The sequence below is a fragment of the Somniosus microcephalus genome, chromosome 1, assembly GCF_052327205.1.
Source record: "Somniosus microcephalus isolate GS21.2 chromosome 1, FLI_Smic_1.0, whole genome shotgun sequence".
Taxonomy (NCBI): Eukaryota; Metazoa; Chordata; class Chondrichthyes; order Squaliformes; family Somniosidae; genus Somniosus; species Somniosus microcephalus.
The window spans coordinates 85,784,168-85,805,757 of NC_140987.1; the positions used below are offsets into that span (position 1 = coordinate 85,784,168).

Genomic DNA, 21,590 nt, shown 5'->3' on the forward strand with positions numbered 1-21,590 from the left:
TCAACCTCATGGCAAAGAGAAACTGGAAAAGCCAGCGCAACCACTTAAATACTCCCCAGACAGGAAGTGCTCCCAGCAGCATGTCCCTGTGGGAAACAAGTTGCTGGAGGAAAGGGCCCCCGGCTGGGGGCGTCTGCTTAAACTGTCCATGCCGCCGTGAGCGGATTATGTCCAGTAGTGGCATGTCGCCACAGAGCTCCCCCCAGAATCCGCTTAGGAGGAGTGGACGAGTCGTGACGGTGGTCTAATGGTTCTGCCGGAGCGGCTCTGAGTGGTCGCCGGTCTAGTTGGTGGGGCCGGGCGGTTCGCCGCCGGCTGTGCTGGCTTGCTGGCGGGACGGCCTCTAGTTGGAGGCCGGGCCACGGGGACCTGTTCCCCTGGTTCTGTGTGTGCTGGTTTGAGCCGGTCGATGGAGACTGTGTCGACCCTGTTGCTGAGTCGCAGCTTGAAGACCTTGTCCCCAGTTTGTAGTACCTCATACGGTCCGTCGCACGGGGGTCGCAGGGGTCCGCGGTGCGCGTCGTGTCGCACGAAGACGAAGCGTGCCTGCTGTAAGTTTGGCGGGACGTGAGGTGCGAGTTCACCGTGTCGGTTGACCGGAAGTGGGGCGAACTGTTGAGCGGAAGAGAAAGAGTTGAGCCGCTGCTGTTCGGCCGACCAAGGCGTGGTAGCCTCCGGGAGGAATTCGCCTGGTACGCGCAGCGGTTGTCCGTAGACTAACTCCGCTGCCGAGGACTGGAGGTCTTCCTTGACCGCGGTGCGTAGGCCTAGTAGCACCCACGGTAGTCGGTCAGTCCAGGTACTGTCCTGCAGGCCGGCGTGGAGTGAGGCCTTGAGTGACCTGTGGAAGCGTTCACACCAGCCCATTGGCCTGCGGGTGGTACGCCGTGGTTCGGTGGAGCGTCACCCCGAGGTTGCGTGCTGTGGCCGTCCAGAGTTCGGAGGTGAACTGGGCGCCTCTGTCGGAGGTTATGTCGGCTGGTACGCCGAACCTTGCGACCCAGGTGTTAACAAATGCCCTGGCGATGTCGGCTGTGGTGGTGGAGGTCAGTGGCACTGCCTCAGGCCAGCGTGTGTAGCGGTTGACCATCGTGAGGAGATAAGTTTGGCCTTGCGATGGCGGCAGAGGACCGACGATGTCGACGTGTACGTGGTCGACGTGGCGGTTGGGTACCTCGAAGTCTCCCAGGGGTGCTTTTGTGTGTAGCTGTACCTTAGCCCATTGGCAGGCGAGGCAGGAGGTGGCCCAAGTCCGAACATCTTTGCTGAGGCCACGCCAGACGAAGTGCTGGGAGAGGAGTTTGACGGATGCGCGGGAACCCGGATGGGAGAGCCCGTGTAGCGCGTCGAAGATGCGGCGGCGCCAGGTTGCAGGGATGACCGGCCTGGGTTGGCCGAGTGAGACGTCGCAAGTGACTGCCGTGGCTTCGGGCCCTGCGCGACCTTGGCTAGGCGTAGCCCTGGCAGGCTGGTAGCCACCGAGAGGAGGTCTGGGTCCGTGAGCTGGGCCGCTGCTAGTTGCGCGTAGTCGACCGCGAGGTGATTCACGCAGATGGCGAGACGAGAAAGGCAGTCGGCGACAACGTTGTCTCTACCGGAGACGTGCTGGATGTCCGTAGTAAACTCGGACACGGCCGCGAGCTGGCGTTGCTGCCTAGCGGACCAGGGTTCGGTGTGCTTGGCCATCGCGTATGTGAGCGGCTTGTGGTCCACGTACGCGGTGAAGGGGCGGCCCTCCAGGAGGAACCTGAAATGGCGGACCGACAGGTGGAGCGCGAGGAGCTCGCGGTTGAAAGTAGAGTATTTGACCTCCGGGGGCGCAGTTGGCGGCTGTAGAAGGCAAGTGGCTGCCACACGCCATTGACCCACTGCTCGAACACGGCTCCGACCGCGTGGTCGGAGGCGTCGGTGGTGAGCACGACCCGGGCATCGGCCCTCGGGTGCGCGAGCAGGGTGGCGTCGGCGAGCGCGTTTTTGGTGGCGTCGAAGGCGGCTGACGTGTCAGTGGTCCAGGCTACGGCCATCTTGCCGGATTTACCTCGGAGGGAGTCGTATAGGGGCTTCATGAGGGCTGCAGCTCTGGGAATGAACCTGTTGTAGAAGTTCACCATCCCGAGGAACTCCTGGAGGCCCTTGATGGTTTTGGGGCGGGGGAATTGCTGGACGGCCTACACCTTGTTGGGCAGGGGGACGGCCCCAGCAGGGGTGATGTGGTGACTGAGAAAATCGATCTCGGCTAGGCCAAATTGGCACTTCGCCGGGCTGAGGATGAGCCCGTGTTGGGCTAGGCGCCCGAACAGGATGCGAATGTGTTCAAGGTGTTCCTGTTGGGAGGAGCTGGCCACGAGAATGTCGTCTAGATAGACGAATAGGAAGTTCAGGTCCCGGAGGACTGAGTCCATAAGGCGCTGGAAAGCCTGGGCTGCATTCTTGATGCCGAAGGGCATCCTCAGGAACTCGAACAGGCCGAATGGGGTGATGACGGCCGTTTTGGGGATGTCCGCGGGGTGTACGGGGACTTGGTGGTAATCGCGCACCAGGTCGACCTTGGAAAAGACGGTTCGTCCGGCCAGTCGGGCCGAGAAGTCCTGGATGTGCGGCACCGGGTATCGGTCGGGGGTGGTGGCGTCGTTGAGGCGGCGGTAGTCCCCGCAGGGGCGCCAGCCTCCGCCGGGCTTGGGGGCGATGTGGAGGGGCGAGGCCCAAGGGCTGCTGGAGCGGCGGATGATGCCGAGTTGCTCCATGGTGGTGAACTCGGCCCGTGCGATTTCCAGCTTGGCCGGGTTGAGTCTGCGGGCGTGGGCAGAAGCCGGGGGGCCGGTGGTGGGGATATAGTGCTCCACACCGTGTTTGGTGGCTTTGGCCGAAAAGGTCGGGTTAGTGAGGGCGGGAAACTCGGCTAGAAGTGCCGAGTAGTCGTCCGTGGCTCTGGCGAGGCAGTAGGTCGTCAGGCCGGCTGAACGGGCCGGGGTGAATGCGCCAGGGATGGGGGCCATAGTATTGATGTCGACGAGGCGGTGCCTCGGAATGTCGACAAGGAGGCCATGGGCGCGTAGGAAGTCGGCGCCGATGAGTGGGCAGAGGACCCTGGCTGTGAGGAACTCCCAGCGGTAGCGGCGGCCTGCGAGGTCAAGCGTGACCATGTGGGTGCCGTATGTGCGGATGTCAGAGCCATTGGCTGCGGCCAGCGTGATACCCAGTGCGCCGCGTTGGATTTCGAGGGCGGAGGCGGGGGTGATGCTGTGCTGGGCCCGTGTCGCACAGAAATCGGTGGTTGGTGCTGTCCTCGGTGACGTACAGTAGAGGCCCCTTTTGCCCCGCGGCCATCGTGGGGGCCGGTGCGGGGGGGGGGGATTTGAAAGTACACGGTGGCGTGCAACGTTGGGCCCTAATGCCAAAACGGGTGTGGTAGTAGCAGTGACCCGGAGTGGTAGGGCGGTCGGGCCTAGTGGGCCGGGGAGACCGCGTGGTCGTTGCCGTGAGGTCAGGCGCGATGTCGCGGGCGGTCTACGCAGAGTGCAGCCGGTCAGCCTTTTCGGCTATCTCATTCAGGTTTGTGGAGCCAGACTCCACAATGAGCGGGCGGATGCTGGCGGGGAGCTGCCGAATGAAAAGCGTGCGAAAGAGGGCGCCGGGGTTTTTGTCGTCTGAGAGGGACAGCATGTGGGAAAGCAGATCCGACGCTGAAGCGTTACCAAGGCCGGGGAGGTCGAGGAGTTGGCAGTTGCGCTGGTAAGAGGACGCTTGAAATTTTTTAAGGAGCGCGGCCTTCAGATGTTCGTACTTGCCTTCCACTGGTGGATCCTGCAGCGCTGCCCAAACCTTGGGGACTGTGGCGTAGGTGAGAGAGGCGACGAGGTAGTCGTACTTCGTGGTGTCGACTGTAATGTTTTTCAGCCGGAATCTGGACTCGGCTTGAATGAACCAGGCCTCGGCCAGGTTCTCCCAAAAGTCCGGTAGTTTAACCGTGACTGCGTTTGTATCCGCCATGCTGGCTTAGGATTCGTCCTGAGCGTCGGGGTCACCAGTGTTGAGATACCGTGGCAAACGTGGGAGTCGAGACCAGAGTGGGTGAAACACAACTGCTTTAATCAACCTCATGGCAAAGAGAAACTGGAAAAGCCAGCGCAACCACTTAAATACTCCCCAGACAGGAAGTGCTCCCGGCAGCCTGTCCCTGCGGGAAACAAGTTGCTGGAGGAAAAGGCCCCCGGCTGGGGGCGTCTGCTTAAACTGTCCGTGCCGCCATGAGCGGATTATGTCCAGTGGTGGCGTGTTGCCACAAGATCCAACATTGATTTTCTACTGTGAGAGAAGTGTTTACCTGCAAAAACATCAATGTTTTCTGTTTTGATTGTTCCACAGTGTGTAATGAATCTATTCTGCAGATTTTGTTTAGATTATCCCAATCTATTAATGCACTTCCTGCTTTGGATTTAGACAATTACATCAGAAGATTCACATGCAGCTGCTCCCATGATGTCATACCATTTCTTGTGCTTGTTCTTGGTACTGTCCTGTTGTACATATGTGGAGGTTTTACATCAAGTTTCATTACATAATACTGTTCCTTGGTCATCAATTGTCTGGCTGTTCATATTAAAGTCTGTTTCAGATTTGATAATTGTCAGTATTTTGTAATTGATTTTAATGTATGAAATCCAATGTAATACAACCTCTAAGAGTACAAATTTGGATCATAGTAGTTACCCATTATGCAATATCCAAACCACTTCCAAAATTACTAAGTGGTTGGGAGTGGCAGCAAAGTGGGGGAGAACAGCAACAAAGTCAACTGAGACAGACAGAAAACTAATTTTAAAAAGTTAAAAATACAGGCTGGTCTGGGAGCACAAGAGAGTATTGCACAGAGGGGACCCTAGGAGCACAAGAGAGTATTGCACAGAGGGGACCCTAAATCATGGGGTGCTATAGCATAGTAGGCTCTTGAACCACAATATGGAATTCTGGGAAATCTGAAAAGTTAACAATGCATCCTGGAAAAGCAGGACAAAAGATTGTTCCACACATCTGTGGGGAAGGAGCCCTGGAGCCATACAGTATCATAAAACTATCTCCCAGCTAACACTGAAGTTAACAGATGAATCCTTTTGTTTGCAAAAACTAGTCAAGTGGGTCTGCAGAGACTGTCTTATTACAGCATGGCTTTAGCTGTGTTTACCCTGCTATGGATGCCTGCTATGGATGTTAAGAATGTTCTGATAATGCTGGATTGTTTCCTTTTTAATACAGTTCTGGTTCTAATTCTTTAATGTCATTCTTAACATTGTTTGTATTTGAACTTTGATTTAATTCTAAGATATCATCCATTGTTCTTGGAGTCATCGGGTGTGAAAAAAACTCCTTTTTTTTGTTGCCCGATGAGGGAAGTTACGTGTTTACAACTTGTAATATAACGGCCTGGATGTTCTGATTTCTCATGCGAAACTTTGACCATACATAATTTCTGATAGATGCCAGACAACATTTATTGACAGATTGTAAGGGACTCACGTTACCCAGTTAACTATTCTTAATTGGACAGTAAGGTTTGAACCTGGAAAAGGGGGTTTTCAGTGAAATTTAAGGTATATAAAAAAAAATAGTAAAACGCCCCAAGGTGTAAAAAGGGCTGTTCTTTGTCTTTTGCCAGAGAGGTAAATATAAAAAGCTTAAGAGTGGAAGTCTTAACATTAGTAGAGGTTCCATAACTTGTGGAGTGTACTGCCATGGTGTGCTTCTCAGGCTTCCAACCATGGCATGAGACCAACAGCCCTTGCCACGTAGCTGAGCCAGAAAGAGAAGGGAAACTAGGAGATGGCTACAGATGGTGATGTACGGTCAAGCCTCCTGAAAAAAGTCAACCAATGGACCACAAAATCGATCTAATAGGTGACGATGCTGCCTCTCACATGTACCAGATGCTGCCTCTCACAAGTCCCAGAGACCAGGTAAGGCGTACCAGTCTCCAGTCAGGGAACTCGGAGGGAAGGAGAGAGGTAAAAAATAATCCAAGTGTGACGTCACCAGAAAGTGGGTAAGTGATTTGTTGGTAAGTATTTCTCCCTTTTTAAGCTTAAATCTCTTTGGTTTATAGTTTCTAAGGTGCGATATTCATCATCTAGAATCGGGACAGAGGGTATTTAAAAATAATATCAAATTTAATTAATTACATAGAATGGGAGATCAGGTGATGTGTTGCTGCTGCAATATGTGGGAGCTGGTGGACACCATTGATGCTCACGGTGATCACATTTGCAGTAAGTGTTGGCTGCTCGAGGAATTCCGGCTCCGTGTTGAAGAGCTGGAGTCCGAGCTTCAAACACTGAGACACATCAGGGAGGGGGAGAGTTACCTGGACTCTGTGTATCACGAGGTAGTCACACCAATTAGATTAATTAATTCAGATGTAGTCCGTGGCTAGAGTCAGGATGGTGTGACTAGAAGTGAGGCAGGTACGGGGACCCAGGAGGTAGTGTTGGAGGAGCCGCAGCCCTTGCACTTGTCCAACAGGTTCGAGGCTCTTACTCCCTGTGAGGATGGGAACAGGGACTGCGGGGAGGATGAGCAACCTGGCCACAGCACCGTGGAGCGGGGGGCCATTCAAGTGGGGGGAGTTAAAAGAAATGTTGTAGTGGTAGGGGATAGTATCGTTAGGGGGATAGATAGAGTTCTTTGCAGCCGAGAGCGAGAGTCCCGAAGGCTGTGTTGCCTGCCCGGTGCCAGGGTTAAGGACATCTCCTCTGGGCTGGAGAGAAACTTGGAGTGGGAGGGGGAGGATCCAGTTGTCGTGGTCCATGTTGGTACCAACGACATAGATAGGACAAGGAAGGAGGTTCTGCTGAGGGAGTTTGAGCAGCTAGGGGCCAAATTAAAAAGCAGAACCACAAGGGTAATAATCTCTGGATTATTACCTGAGCCACGAGCGAATTTGGCTAGGACAAATAAAATTAGAGAGTTAAATGCGTGGCTCAAAGACTGGTGTGGGAGAAATGGGTTTTGCTTCCTGGGACACTGGCACCAGTACTGGGGCAGGAGGGAGCTGTTCCGTTGGGACGGGCTTCGCTTGGCCAGTGCTGGGACTAGAGTCCTGGCGGATCATATAACTAGGGCTGTAGCGATGGCTTTAAACTAACTAGTGGGGGGGAGGTTGGTTCCTAGAGAGCAAATAATAAAAATGACAACAGAGAAGGTCATAGACTTAGGTAGCAGTGGGGAAATTAAAAACCAGAGCGTGTCAGGAAGGGGCAGAAGGTATGGAGTAAAAGGTAAAGTAATAAAAAGGGCAAAAGCAGGAACTAAGTGTCACACAACATATTTGAAAGTTCTCTATCTGAATGCACGTAGCATTCGTAACAAAATAGATGAGTTAATGGCACAAATAACTACATATGGGTATGATCTTGTGGCCATTACAGAAACATGGCTGCAGGGTGACAATGCCTGGGAATTAAACATACCAGGTTATTTAACGATCAGGAAGGACAGGCAGGAAGGAAGGGGAGGTGGGGTGGCTATGTTAATAAAGGAAGGAATCACTGTAATGCAGAGAAATGATATTGGGTCAAAGGATCAGGATAATGAAACAGTTTGGGTGGGATAAGGAATAATAAGGGGAAAAAAACACTAGTGGGCGTAGTCTATAGGCCTCCGAACAGTTGCAACTCTGTTGGACGGAGTATCAATCAGGAAATAGTTGAGGCTTGTAATAAGGGAACATCTATAATTATGGGGGATTTTAACTATCATATTAATTGGACAAATCAAATTGGGCAGGGCTGCCTTGAGGATGAGTTCATTGAATGTATTAGGGATGGGTTTCTTGAGCAGTATGTAACTGAACCGACCAGGGGGCAAGCAACCTTAGATCTGGTCCTGTGTAACAAGACAGGATTAATTAAAAATGTCCTAGTAAAGGATCCCCTTGGAATGAGTGACCATAACATGGTTGAATTCCATATTCAATTAGAGGGTGAGAAGGTTGGATGTCAAACAAGCGTGCTAAGCTTGAATAAAGGAGACTATGAAGGTATGAGAGTGGAATTGAGTAGAGTAGATTGGGAAAATAGATTAAAGGGTAAGACGATACATGATCAGTGGTGTACATTTAAGGAGTTATTTTACAACTTCCAAAAAAAATATATTCCACTGAGAAGAAAAGGGTGTAAAAGAAAAGACAGCCATCCGTGGCTAAGTAAAGAAATTAAGGATAGTATTCGACTAAAAACAAGGGCATATAAGGTAGCCAAATCTAGTGGGAGGATAGAGGATTGGGAAAGCTTTAAAAGACAGCAAAAAATAACAAAAAGATTGATTAAGAAAGGGAAGATAGATTATGAAAGTAAATTAGCAAAAAATATAAAAACAGATAATAAGAGTTTTTATAGTTATATAAAAAGAAAAAGGGTGGCTAAAGTAAATGTTGGTCCCTTAGAGGATGAGACCGGGAAATTAATGGTGGGAAATATGGAGATGGCAAAAACACTGAATGGATATTTTATATCAGTCTTTACAGTAGAAGACACTAAGAATATCCCAACACTGGACAAACAGGGGGCTAAAAGGGGGGAGGAGCTAAACACGATCAAAATCACTAAGGAAGTGGTACTCGGTAAAATAATGGGACTCAAGGCGGATAAATCACCTGGACCTGATGGCTTACATCCTAGGGTCTTGAGGGAAGTGGCGGTAGGGATTGTGGATGCATTGGTAATAATTTTCCAAAACTCCCTGGACTTGGCAAAGGTCCCGGCAGACTGGAAAACTGCTAATGTAACACCCTTATTTAAAAAGGGCAGTAGACAGAAGGCTGGAAACTATAGACCGGTTAGCCTAACATCTGTGGTAGGTAAAATTTTGGAGTCCATTATTAAGGAGACAGTAACAGGACATTTGGATAATCATAATTTAATAGGACAAAGTCAGCATGGTTTTATGAAGGGGAAGTCATGTTTGACAAATTTGCTGGAGTTCTTTGAGGAAGTAACATATAGGGTGGATAAAGGGGAACCAGTGGACGTAGTGTATTTAGACTTCCAGAAGGCATTTGACAAGGTGCCACACAAAAGATTATTGCTTAAGATAAAAAATCACGGGATTGGGGGTAATATTCTGGCATGGATAGAGGATTGGCTATCTAACAGAAGGCAGAGAGTTGGGATAAATGGTTCATTCTCAGACTGGCAATCAGTAACAAGTGGTGTTCCGCAGGAGTCAGTGCTGGGTCCCCAACTCTTTACAATCTATATTAACGATTTGGAGGAGGGGACCGAGTGTAACATATCAAAGTTTGCAGATGATACTAAGATGGGAGGGAAAGTAGTGAGTGAGGAGGACATAAAAAACCTGCAAGGGGACATAGACAGGCTAAGTAAGTGGGCAGAGATTTGGCAGATGGAATACAATACTGGAAAGTGTGAGGTTATGCACTTTGGCAGGAAAAATCGTAGAGCAAGTTATTATCTTAACGGCAAGAAACTGGAAAGTACTGAAGTACAAAGAGATCTGGGGGTCCTGGTGCACGAAACTCAAAAGGTTAGTATGCAGGTGCAGCAAGTGATTAAGAAGGCCAATGGAATGTTGGCTTTCATTGCTAGGGGGATAGAATATAAAAATAGGGAGGTATTGCTTCAGTTGTACAAGGTATTGGTGAGACCGCACTTGGAATACTGCGTACAGTTTTGGTGTCCATACTTAAGAAAGGACATACTTGCTCTCGAGTCAGTACAAAGAAGGTTCACTCGGTTAATCCCGGGGATGAGGGGATGGACATATGAGGAGAGGTTGAGTAGATTGGGACTCTACTCATTGGAGTTCAGAAGAATGAGAGGCGATCTTATTGAAACATATAAGATTGTGAAGGGGTTGGATCGGGTGGATGCGGGGAGGATGTTCCCGATGATGGGTGAAACTAGAACTAGGGGGCATAGTCTTAGAATAAGGGGCTGCTCTTTCAAAACTGAGATGAGGAGGAACTACTTCACTCAGAGGGTGGTAGGTCCATGGAATATGCTGCCCCAAAAAGCTGTAGAAGCTACATCATTACATAAATTTAAAACAGAAATAGACAGTTTCCTAGAAGTAAAGGGAATTAAGGGTTACGGGGAGCGGGCAGGAATTTGGACATGAATCTAGGTTCGGATCGGTCATGGCCCTGTGGGTAGCGGAGCGGGCCCAGGGGCCGTGTAGCCTGATCCTGCTCCTATTTCGTGTGTCTCATTCTGTTAGATTCAGGAGATGGTTCTGTGATAGTGGATTGGCGGTTAGGATCAGGTCAGCCATGATCTTATTGAATGGCGGAGCAGGCTCGAGGGGCCGATTGGCCTACTCCTGCTCCTATTTCTTATGTTCTTATGTTCTTATGTACCATGTGCGTGCCCTCCTGCCAGCCCCTCATATGCCTGCAGATGTGGCAGAAAAAAGCTAGGGCCAGGCTGCCTTAACAGCAACACAGGAGATGCAGCCTGCAGCAAGTGCCTCTGTGATCTTTGAGACCAGGCCAACAAATAGAAAGTTTCTTTTCTGGTCCTGTACAGTCTATGTTTCTATGGGTACTGGCGCATACTGGGGATGCAGAGATTAGTTGCATTCTAAGGATAAGGGATAAGCCATTTAGGACTGAGATGAGGAGGAATTTCTTCACCCAGAGAGTGGTGCACCTGTAGAATTCTCTACCACAGAAGGCATTTGAGGCCAACTTATTAAATATATTCAAGAAGGAATTACATATATTTCTTAAGGCTAAAGGGATCAAGGGATATGGGGAGAAAGCAGGGACAGGGTACTGAATTTAGATGATCAGCCATGATCTCATTAAATGGCGGAACAGGCTCAAGGGGCCGAATGGCCTACTCCTGCTCCTATCTTCTATGTTTCTATATGTCTCATGATGTACCATAAACAAAGGGGGCAATTTTGTCAGCCCTGGGGAGGCGGGTTTGGAGGCGGAACTGCCAGGAAAATGGCAGAATCTAGGTGCAGGTATCCATCCTGGCCCCACCCTGCCTCCATGCCATCTTCCCAGGAGGCGTGTACCCGACCCACGCCGGGTCCCATCTCCTGGAGTCGGGAAGGAGATTACAGCCACTTAACTGCCTGTTAACAGGTGGTTAACAGGCAGTTAAGAGGGTTATCCCCATTTTTCCAGCAGAGGTGCGGGCTTCCCAACGTCGGGAAACCCCACCAGGGTCAGCGAGGTGAGCAGTGAGTCTGCAGGGGCCGGAGGGGTCCAAAAGTGCACTGTGGAGGTGAGTGATGGGTGCAAGTGTGGAGGGGTAACTATGTGAGGTGAGTGAAAGGTGATAGAAAAAGTTTCCTTACCTTGCAGGCTTCAATCGTTGGGGATGCGGAGGCTCCGGCATCTCAATGGCAAAGATGACAGAATGGCTGCTGCATTCTCCGATGCAACAGCCGTCTGCTTTCTGCACACAAAAGAGGATTGGTGAGCCTTGAGTACAAGAACTCACCAAACAACAGGGAATGTCAGTGTTTGACAGCTTCTCATTTTGGCAGATGAAACGTCATACGCTGACGTTCTCTGTAACCGGCTTCCCCTTAATTGGCCTGCTAAGTCCGCTGGGTGGGCTTAACAAGGTCAATCAAGGGAAAATAGCGTGGGTTGGCCACAAGTCGGTGGAGGCAGGACTAAAACCCGACAAGCAGCAGTCCCGCCTCCAACGTGCCCCCATTGGCAAAATGACCCCCATAGTCTCTTGGAGCTTGCTTGCTTTAGAGAGGTGGAGAAGAATTTCCCGATGTCATTGCTGAGATTGGTCACAGGTTTTTTCTCTATTTTTTGCCTCCCCCAGAAATTAGTATTATTAACGATTGGAGAGGATGGTGTAGGAGGTTGCACCTGCTAATTAAATAGGGTGAGCACTCGTGTCTGCTGGCCTTTTCTCACTCCTCTTTGTATGTTTGTATGCGCTTACTGCATCAGCTATTCTATGATCTTCCACAATGACAGTGCCAGTTGTGCTAAATTACATATCTTTGTTCAAACTTTTTTCCAGAAGTTTTATTCATGTTCATAGCTAGACAGCAATTTACATAAGCGCATCAGTCCGTTATAAAACAAAACCAGCGTCTTTATTCTCTGCTGTGCAAGTTTTAGCGTACTCAAGTTTAACAATTAATTCCTAATCGTGTTATATCACACAGAAAAATACGTGGAATGCCCACCACATCCTCCCATTATCTATGCTGCCAGACCAATGCATACAGGCTATGCTACTTGGTAACATTTATTTGCAGTTGAAATAATATACAGAAACAAAAAGATACAGCAAGATACTGATATGGTTCAGTAATCAAAATTGAACAATGGGGGTAATTGTCCAAATTCACAGTGCTGAACCTCACTTGCTGGTGGCATATATCAGAAAATCATGGGCATGCTACCAGAATTATCTGTCCATTAAAAGTTTGCAAACTTAGTTGACTCATTAAAGCAAAAGAAACAAAAGAATCCCAAATTCTCACAGCGCCTGTCAGTGTGAATTTAGAAACAGGTAAATTATGTGGAAGGACTCTTCACAGAGGCCTAAGGCCAAAATTTCCCCAACCTCGGCAGGTCCGGGGCGGGCGACGTTGGTGGCGGGTCCCAACTCCACTGCTGGCTCCATCCTGTTCTGCAGAATTATTTTACATTGATTGGGCTTGTTAAGCCCGCCCAGCACATTTGCCGGCCAATTGAAGGAAGTGGGTCTGATGACGTCGCGTTACTGCAAAGCCACACTCACACTCAACCTGTGCCACTCATCATATCTCCATCGCTCTGCCTTGCCTACCCTACACCTGCACATCCTTACTCATACCAACTTACCTTGCACCTCCACCCATCCCTCTCTATCTACATTATCACTTCCCCATCTCACTAGCCACCCCTCACACTCACCCCCATCCTAGTCCAATCATAACAACTAACACACAAAGGTAGGCACTTGGGTGTTTTATGCAATGTTCATGTAAAGTTTCTGTTAATGTGCTGTCAAACATTGAAACCTTTATTTTCAACACTTTGCATTCTTGGACAGATCTGTGTGCACCTTTGGAAGTGGCTTAGTGAGTTGCAGTGAATGGTGAGACATAACGGTACCCCCCGCAATGGTGATGAGTGTGAAAGGAATGGCTTGGGCATTGTAGGGATGCTTTATGTTGTTGGTGTGGGGTGGTGCCAACCTGGCACATTATTTGGCAGCCAGGGTGTACAGCATCAAGTCAAGTAAATCTGGCCATGGTGAGGCCATCCCTGGCCTCCCGGGCAGCAATGTGCTGATGCCCTCTGTCCTGTGCAACATCAATTGATTGCGGAGAAGGTTGGTGTTGTTGTTGGTACTGCTGGTGTGCCTGGTGCTGCTGGTGTTGGGGCTGATCGTGGTGGGATTCTGAGGACCAAGTTGAGATAGTTTCAAGGGCACTGATGCTGTTGTGATAGATGGCAGGTGAAGTTGAGATGACAGAAGCAATCTGTCAATGGTGAGAGAGAGTGTTCCAATGAGGTGACACTGGATACAGAGTTTACTCAAAACACTTGCAACCTGCATAAAGCTCAATCTGTCTTCTAAATGCAGTAAGCAACAGCTTCTGAGCTTGGAAAGTGAACAGCTGTGAGATGGGAGCTTTTATAGCACATTTGCAGCTGTCAAGTAATGAAATGGTTACTCAACTCCCGACCTCCTTATCTGACGTGATCCCTGAGCAGCGTTGACCCCGTGGGCGACCTCATAAAACGGTGAGGTGAGCTCAAAATACTTCTTAATGGGCTGTTAACAAGGTCATAATGACCTGAATTGCCTCCTCCGCCACTGCGTGTCAGGTCTGTTCGGCCCTGACAGACCCAACATCTTTTTTTGTATCAGTCTTTACAGTAGAGGACACTAAGAATATCCCAACACTGGACAAACAGGGGGCTCTAGGGGGGGAGGAACTAAATACGATTAAAATCACTAAGGAAGTGGTACTTGGTAAAATAATGGGACTCAAGGCGGATAAATCCCCTGGACCTGATGGCTTGCATCCTAGGGTCTTGAGGGAAGTAGCGGTAGGGATTGTGGATGCATTGGTAATAATTTTCCAAAACTCACTGGACTCAGCAAAGGTCCTGGCAGATTGGAAAACTGCTAATGTAACACCCTTATTTAAAAAGGGTAGTAGGCAGAAGGCTGGAAACTATAGACCTGTTAGCCTAACATCTGTGGTTGGTAAAATGTTAGAGTCCATTATTAAGGAGACAGTAACGGGACATTTGGATAAACATAATTTAATAGGACAAACTCAGCATGGTTTCATGAAGGGGAAGTCATGTTTGACAAATTTGCTTGAGTTTTTTGAGGAAGTAACATACAGGGTGGATAAAGGGGAACCAGTGGACATAGTGTATTTAGACTTCCAAAAGACATTTGACAAGGTGCCACACAAAAGATTATTGCTCAAGATAAAAAATCACGGGATTGGGGGTAATATTCTGGCGTGGGTGGAGGATTGGCTCTCTAACAGAAAGCAGAGAGTTGGGATAAATGGTTCGTTCTCAGATTGACAACCAGTAACTAGTGGTGTTCCGCAGGGGTCAGTGCTGGGTCCCCAACTCTTTACAATCTATATTAACGATTTGGCGGAGGGGACCGAGTGTAACATATCAAAGTTTGCAGATGATACAAAGATGGGACGGAAAGTAGTGAGTGAGGACATAAAAAACCTGCAAAGGGACATAGACAGGCTAAGTAAGTGGGCAGAGATTTGGCAGATGGAATACAATACTGGAAAGTGTGAGGTTATGCACTTTGGCAGGAAAAATCATAGAGCAAGTTATTATCTTAATGGCAAGAAACTGGAAAGTACTGTAGTACAAAGGGATCTGGGGGTCCTGGTGCACAAAACTCAAAAAGTTAGTATGCAGGTGCAGCAAGTGATCAAGAAGGCCAATGGAATGTTGGCTTTTATTGCTAGGGGGATGGAATATAAAAACAGGGAGGTATTGCTGCAGTTGTACAAGGTATTGGTGAGACCGCACCTGGAATACTGCATACAGTTTTGGTGTCCATACTTAAGAAAAGACATACTTGCTCTCGAGTCAGTACAAAGAAGGTTCACTCGGTTAATCCCGGGGATGAGGGGGTGGTCATATGAGGAGAGGTTGAGTAGATTGGGACTCTACTCATTGGAGTTCAGAAGAATGAGAGGCGATCTTATTGAAACATATAAGATTGTGAAGGGGCTTGATCGGGTGGATGCGGTGAGGATGTTCCCAATGATGGGTGAAACTAGAACTAGGGGGCATAATCTTAAAATAAGGGGCTGCTCTTTCAAAACTGAGATGAGGAGAAACTTCTTCACTCAGAGGGTGGTAGGTTTGTGGAATTTGCTGCCCCAGAAAGCTGTGGAAGCTACATCATTAAATAAATTTAAAACAGAAATAGATAGTTTCCTAGAAGTAAAGGGAATTAAGGGTTACGGGGAGCGGGCAGGAAATTGGACATGAGTCTAGGTTCGGAATGGTCATGGCCCTGTGGGTAGTGGAGTGGGCCCAGGGGCCGTGTAGCCTGGTTCTGCTCCTACTGTGTTTTAATTCTGTGTTAGATTTCAGGAGATGGTTTTATTCCTGTTCCTGGCTGGGGTGGAGATCGCCTTTACAGAAGGTAAGTACTGTAGAAAATATAGGGACAGAGTGATCTCCTGGAAGAATTTCGATCGCCTAGATGGGTCGGAGAGGAATTTACCAGATTTTTTTCTCCCAAATTGGCCATTGGGTCTTTATCTGGTTTTTTGCCTCTCCCGGGAGATCACATGGGTTCGGGTGGATGCAGAGTGATAGAAGATTTGAGGTTAGGATCAGATCAGCCATGATCTTATTGAATGGTGGAGCAGGCTTGAGGGGCCGATTGGCCTACTCCTGCTCCTATTTCTTATGTTCTTATGTAAAGTTATGTTGCAGCAGGTTCCCTACCGGCTGTCAAAAAAAAACTTTCCCCACCCAACCCCCCACCGAACGTGCCTGCTGACCCCCTGAAAAATTCCCCCTAAGTATCTACTTAGGGGCAAGACGAGCAGGGAACAGACACCCCAGAATGTCTGTGGATTGGAGTTTTCTTAACATGCAGGCAATCAAACTTTAGATTGGGGGGGGGGGTCAATGTGTGAAATGACATTTCTGGGGGTTGGGGGGTGGGGGGGGGTGGGAGCGGGGGCAGGGGTGGGGTGGGGTGGTGGCTAAATGTCTGATTTTAACACATTCCTGACAGGATAAATTGCCATTCTTTGCTGGCACACTGGAGAGAGGTGCCAGGGTAATGGTTTTAATCGCTCGCAGCCAGCTGAAAAGTGGTTTTGTAGCAGAATAAAGCAGGACAGTTTGAGAAGGGGGTCTAAACAGAATGAGAAAGTAGACTTAATTTGCATCACTAGCAGTCCTGCCTCTAAACTATAAGGTTTACATAGATACATAGATACATAGAAGATAGGAGCAGGAGTAGGCCATTCGGCCCTTCGTGCCTGCTCCGCCATTTAATGAGATCATGGCTGATCCTTTAATTCAGTATCCCGTCCCCGCCTTCTCTCCGTAACCCTTAACCCCTTTTGCCCGTAGAAATATATCTAATTCCCTCTTAAATATATTTAATGAGCTGGCGTACACTGCCCTCTGTGGCAATGAGTTCCACAGGTTCACCACTCTCTGAGTGAAGAAATTCCCCCTCATCTCTGTCCTAAATGGTTTAGCCCTTATCCTTAAATTATGTCCTCTAGTTCTGTTCTCACCCGCCAAGGGAAACATTCCTTCTGCATCCAGTCTGTCTAGACCTGTCAGAATTTTATACACTTCTATGAGGTCCCCTCTCAATCTTCTAAACTCCAGTGTGTACATCCCTAAACTACATAGTCTCTCCTCATAGGTCATTCCCGCCATTCCTGGTATCAGCCTGGTGAATCGCCGCTGCACCCCCTCCATGGCAAGAACATCCTTCCTCAGATGAGGCGACCAAAACTGTACACAGTACTCGAGGTGTGGTCTCACCAGTGCCCTGTACAGCTGCAGCAAGTTATCCCTGTTCCTGTATTCTAACCCTTTTGCTATGAAGGCCAGCATACCGTTTGCCTTCTTGACCGCCTGTTGCACCTGCATGCTCGCCTTCAGTGACTGGTGTACAAGAACACCCAGGTCTCTCTGTACTTCCCCCTCTCCCAATCTATTGCCATTTAAATAATAATTTGCCCTCCCGTTCCTGCACCCAAGGTGGATAACTTCGCACTTGTCCACATTATAGTGCATCTGCCATTTATCCGCCCAATCGCCCAGTCTGTCCAAATCGCTCTGGAGCTTCCTGGTCTCTTCCTCTGAGCCCACCCCACCTCCTAGTTTAGTGTCGTCTGCAAATTTGGAAATGCTGCATCCGACTCCCTGATCCAGGTCATTAATGTAAATTGTGAACAGCTGGGGGCCCAGGACAGATCCCTGTGGTACCCCACTTGTTACTGCCTGCCATTCAGAAAATGAGCCGTTTATTCCAACTCTCTGTTTTCTATCTGACAGCCAGTTCCCTATCCACGCCAAAACTTTCCCCTTTATCCCATGAGCCTCAATTTTCCATGCTAATCTTTTATGTGGGACCTTATCGAAGGCCTTTTGGAAGTCCAGGTACACCACATCTACTGGCTCTCCCCCATCTATTCTACCAGTTACTCCCTCAAAAAATTCCAATAGATTAGTCAAGCACGATTTACCCTTTGTAAATCCATGTTGACTCTGTCCTATCCTGTCCCCATTTGCTAAGTGCTCCGCTATTTCATCCTTAATGATGGACTCCAGCATTTTGCCCACAACTGATGTAAGGCTTACAGGTCTGTAATTACCTGCTTTTTCCCTACCCCCCTTTTTGAATAGTGGGGTAACGTTAGCTACCCTCCAATCCATCGGCACTGTTCCCGAGTCTAATGAATTCTGAAAAATCATCCTTAGTGCATCCGCTATCTCTAGGGCCACCTCCTTCAGTACCCTAGGATGCATGTTATCAGGCCCTGGGGATTTGTCCACCTTCAATCCCTTTAGCTTCCTTAACACCATATCCTTAGAGATATTGATTTGCGTCAGTTCCTCCTTTGCCAATGTCCCTATTTTTCCCGATATCCCAGGGAGGTTTTTTGTGTCTTCCTTCGTAAAGACTGACCCAAAGTATGCATTTAGTTGATCTGCCATTTCCTTATTTCCCATTATATATTCCCCCGTATCTGACTGCAATGGACCAACTTTGGTTTTCACCAGTCTTTTCCTTTTGATATATTTATAAAAGCTTTTGGAGTTAGTTTTTATATTTTCCGCCAGCTTGTTTTCGTAAGCTATTTTGCCCCTCTTGATCATGCCCTTTGCCCTCCTTTGCTCTATCTTAAACTGTTCCCAATCTTCCGCTCTGGCGCTTTTTTTGGCTATTTTATACGCCCTATCTTTGGATTTTATGCTGTCTCTAATTTCCCCTGTTATCCACGGTTGAGTCACCTTTTTAGATTTCCTTTTATGCCAGATTGGTATAAACAATTTTTGCAATTTTGTCATTCTATCTTTAAATGTTTGCCATTGTTTATCTACCTCCAGTCCTCTCAGGAACGTTGTCCAATCAGACCTACTCAGTTCCCGTCTCATGGCATCATAATTCCCCTTGTTTAAATTCAGGACCTTAGTCTCTGAGTCAATTTCTTCGCTCTCCATTTCGAGTGAGAAATCGATCATGTTATGATCGCTCTGACCCAAGGGTCCCCGTACAACAAGATTACTGATTAGTCCCTTCTCATTGCACAGTACCCAGTCCAATATAGCCTGTTCCCGAGTTGGTTCCTCGACATATTGATCCAGATAACCATCCCTTAAACACTCAAGGAATTCCTCCTCCTCATTATTTTTACTGATTAGGCTAGTCCAATCTATATGTAAGTTAAAGTCACCTATGATGACAGCTGTGCTCTTATTGCACGCTTCTCTAATTTCCCTCGTGATGCCCTCCCTAACCTCTATTTTACTATTTGGAGGCCTATATACCACTCCTATTAATGTTTTTCGCCCCTCGCTATTTCTTAGCTCCACCCATATAGATTCTGTATTAACTGAGTTAATATCCTTCCTTTCAATTGCATTTATCCCCTCTTTTACTAGCAATGCTACCCCTCCTCCCTTTCTTTTTTGTCGATCCTTCCTAAATACTGAATACCCCTGTATGTTAAGCTCCCAGCCCTGCTCACCCTGCAACCATGTTTCCGTAATCCCAATTAGATCATAATTATTAACCTCTATTTCCACAGCTAATTCATCTACCTTGTTCCTGATGCTTCTCGCATTAAGGTATAAAACCCTCAGGCTTTTTTTATGCTCACATTTTTTATGAATTAGTTTGGCCCTTTGTTTTTTGTTCCTCACCCTTTTACCATTTATTTCTGTCTGCCTTTCACTTTCCTCTATTTCACTACATAGGTTTCTAGCCCCCTGCCATACTAGTTTAAATGCTCCCGAACTGCTTTATCAAAAATTACTCCAGGTCATGTAACATAGGCTGGTATTTTAGTGCTATACTATTGGAGGTGCTGCCGTTTGGCTGATACATTAAATTGAGCCTTCATTTACCTATACTTCAGATGGACATTAAATCTCCTGTGGCATTATTTGAAACAGAACAAGGATTTTTTCCCAAAGTCCAACATTCCTCCCTCAACCAACATCTAAAACATCTCATTGCCGTTTGTGGGACCTCACAGTGTACACAATGACTGCTAGATTTGCTTGAATATTCAAAAATAATTCATGAGTGAATGAGCCATGTGATAAGGTGCCAGATGTCTTTCTATCTTCCAGGTTGTATGATATTTTCCTCGTCTCCTTGATATTGGCCTTTTAATAAATTGTACCTCTGGGTATTGGTCTTCGACAGTGTTGAATCCCAGGCCATGTATAACGTGATTGGGGCTCTGACAAGGCACCGTTACATGAGAGGCCTCGCCAGTGACCAGCGCTCTTGGATATTGTGAAAGGGAGTAAAGTGATTACAAGAGAAACCGTTTCATCTTGGGATTCAGGTGACAAATCGCTCCAGCTTTGCTCTTGTGGAACCCCCTCATTGAAATTATGTTCTTGCAACCACTCCCAGTCCCAACCACCCACTATTCTCTGTGCCGCTGATGTTACATTTTGTATTGAGCATTTTGCTTAAGCTCTCAAAATCCTGGCTGCCCTGCCGCCTCTTCATTCCCTTCTACCTACTCTCCTCCCTTTTCCTGATCTCGTCAGTTACAGGAAACGTGTAACTGACATTTCCACATCGGATCAACCCCACACCGCCCCCCTAACAACATTTTTCTTCCAGAAGTAACAACGGCAAATTAACAAAGATTGAAGTAAACCTGCCGTTCTGAGCCCGCGACCAGCCGAGTGTCCGGCAGACGCTCGCTCGGTAGTTACCTTGTCTGGGGTGGCTTCTTTGCCGATTCCTGGTTCTCAGGCATTTGCGGGCTGAGTTTGGGTTTCATCACTCTCCACTTTAAAGTCAGCTTTCCACTGAAGCTTCTGAGGAAGTTCACACTTTGCAGGAAGCCTGACGTCAGAATTCCCATGTATGGATAGTATCTTGTTCCAGGACAAGAACTAGCGGCAAACTGGCGATCTGGTGAGACGGTTGATTAGTAAAAATATACACAGGCAGAGCAAAGAGCAGAGGAGCTGAAGCCCTTATTATTAACCTAAGCCAGTGAAAAGAAATGTGATGTTTTCAAACGTTAGCACTGTTGCCTCACAGTGCCAGGGACCCGGGTTCGAATCCGGCCTCGGGCGACTGTCTGTGTGGAGTTTGCACATTCTCCCCGTGTTTGCGTGGGTTTCCTCCGGGTGCTCCGGTTTCCTCCCACTGTCCAAAGATGTGCAGGTTAGGTTGATTGGCTATGATAAAAAATTGACCCTTAGTGTTAGGGGGATTAAGTACGTGGGGTTACGGGGATAGGGTGGGATATGTGTTGGTGTAGGGGTTACGGGGATTGGGAGGGATGTGTCAGTGCAGGCTCGATGGGCCGAAATGGCCTCTATCTGTACTGTGAGGTTTCTGTGATTCTGTGATGTTGCGAAAATTGGTTTGTTTTGATAATGGTATACTGTTTATTTGAAAATGACAAATACTTATTTTTCTAAAAGCAACTTATTTTGCTGAACACAAAATACAGCTGTATTTTGACAGAAAGCAAAAAGTTAATGTGGTGTAGTGGGTGATGTAGTGGCCTTGGAAACGGTTCAGAGGTGAGCTATAACATGGTTCCTGGCTTAAATAGCCTTAGTTATTCAGATAAGCTTAACGAGCTGGGTCTATTTACAGCAGGAGACAGAGGCGACCTGATAGAGGTCTATAAAGTAATGAAAGGGCTGTATTGCATGCCTATTGATAGATTATTTCAGTTTGACAGATTGGGAAGACATGGGGACTTGCATTTAAAACTAAAAGTAGGATTAGGCTAGATTTTTTAAATATTCATTCCAGGACGTGGGCGTCGCTGGCAAGGCCGGCATTTATTGCCCATCCCTAATTGCCCTTGAGAAGTTTGAGCAGTCTTGAACCACTGCAGTCCTTGTGGTG

The 21,590-nt window shown here is 47.9% G+C and overlaps 1 protein-coding gene across 1 annotated transcript in view; it reads right to left on the reverse strand.

The window, feature by feature from the left end:
• Positions 1-20,890, reverse strand: part of hacd4 (3-hydroxyacyl-CoA dehydratase 4) — an 85,195-nt gene extending 64,305 nt beyond the window's left edge. Inside the window, exon 1 of the mRNA XM_085984005.1 lies at positions 20,432-20,890. Coding sequence (XP_085840131.1) covers positions 20,432-20,583 — 152 coding nt within the window. The 5' untranslated portion in view covers positions 20,584-20,890. The remainder of the gene's footprint in view (positions 1-20,431) is intronic.
• Positions 20,891-21,590: the final 700 nt, after the last annotated feature.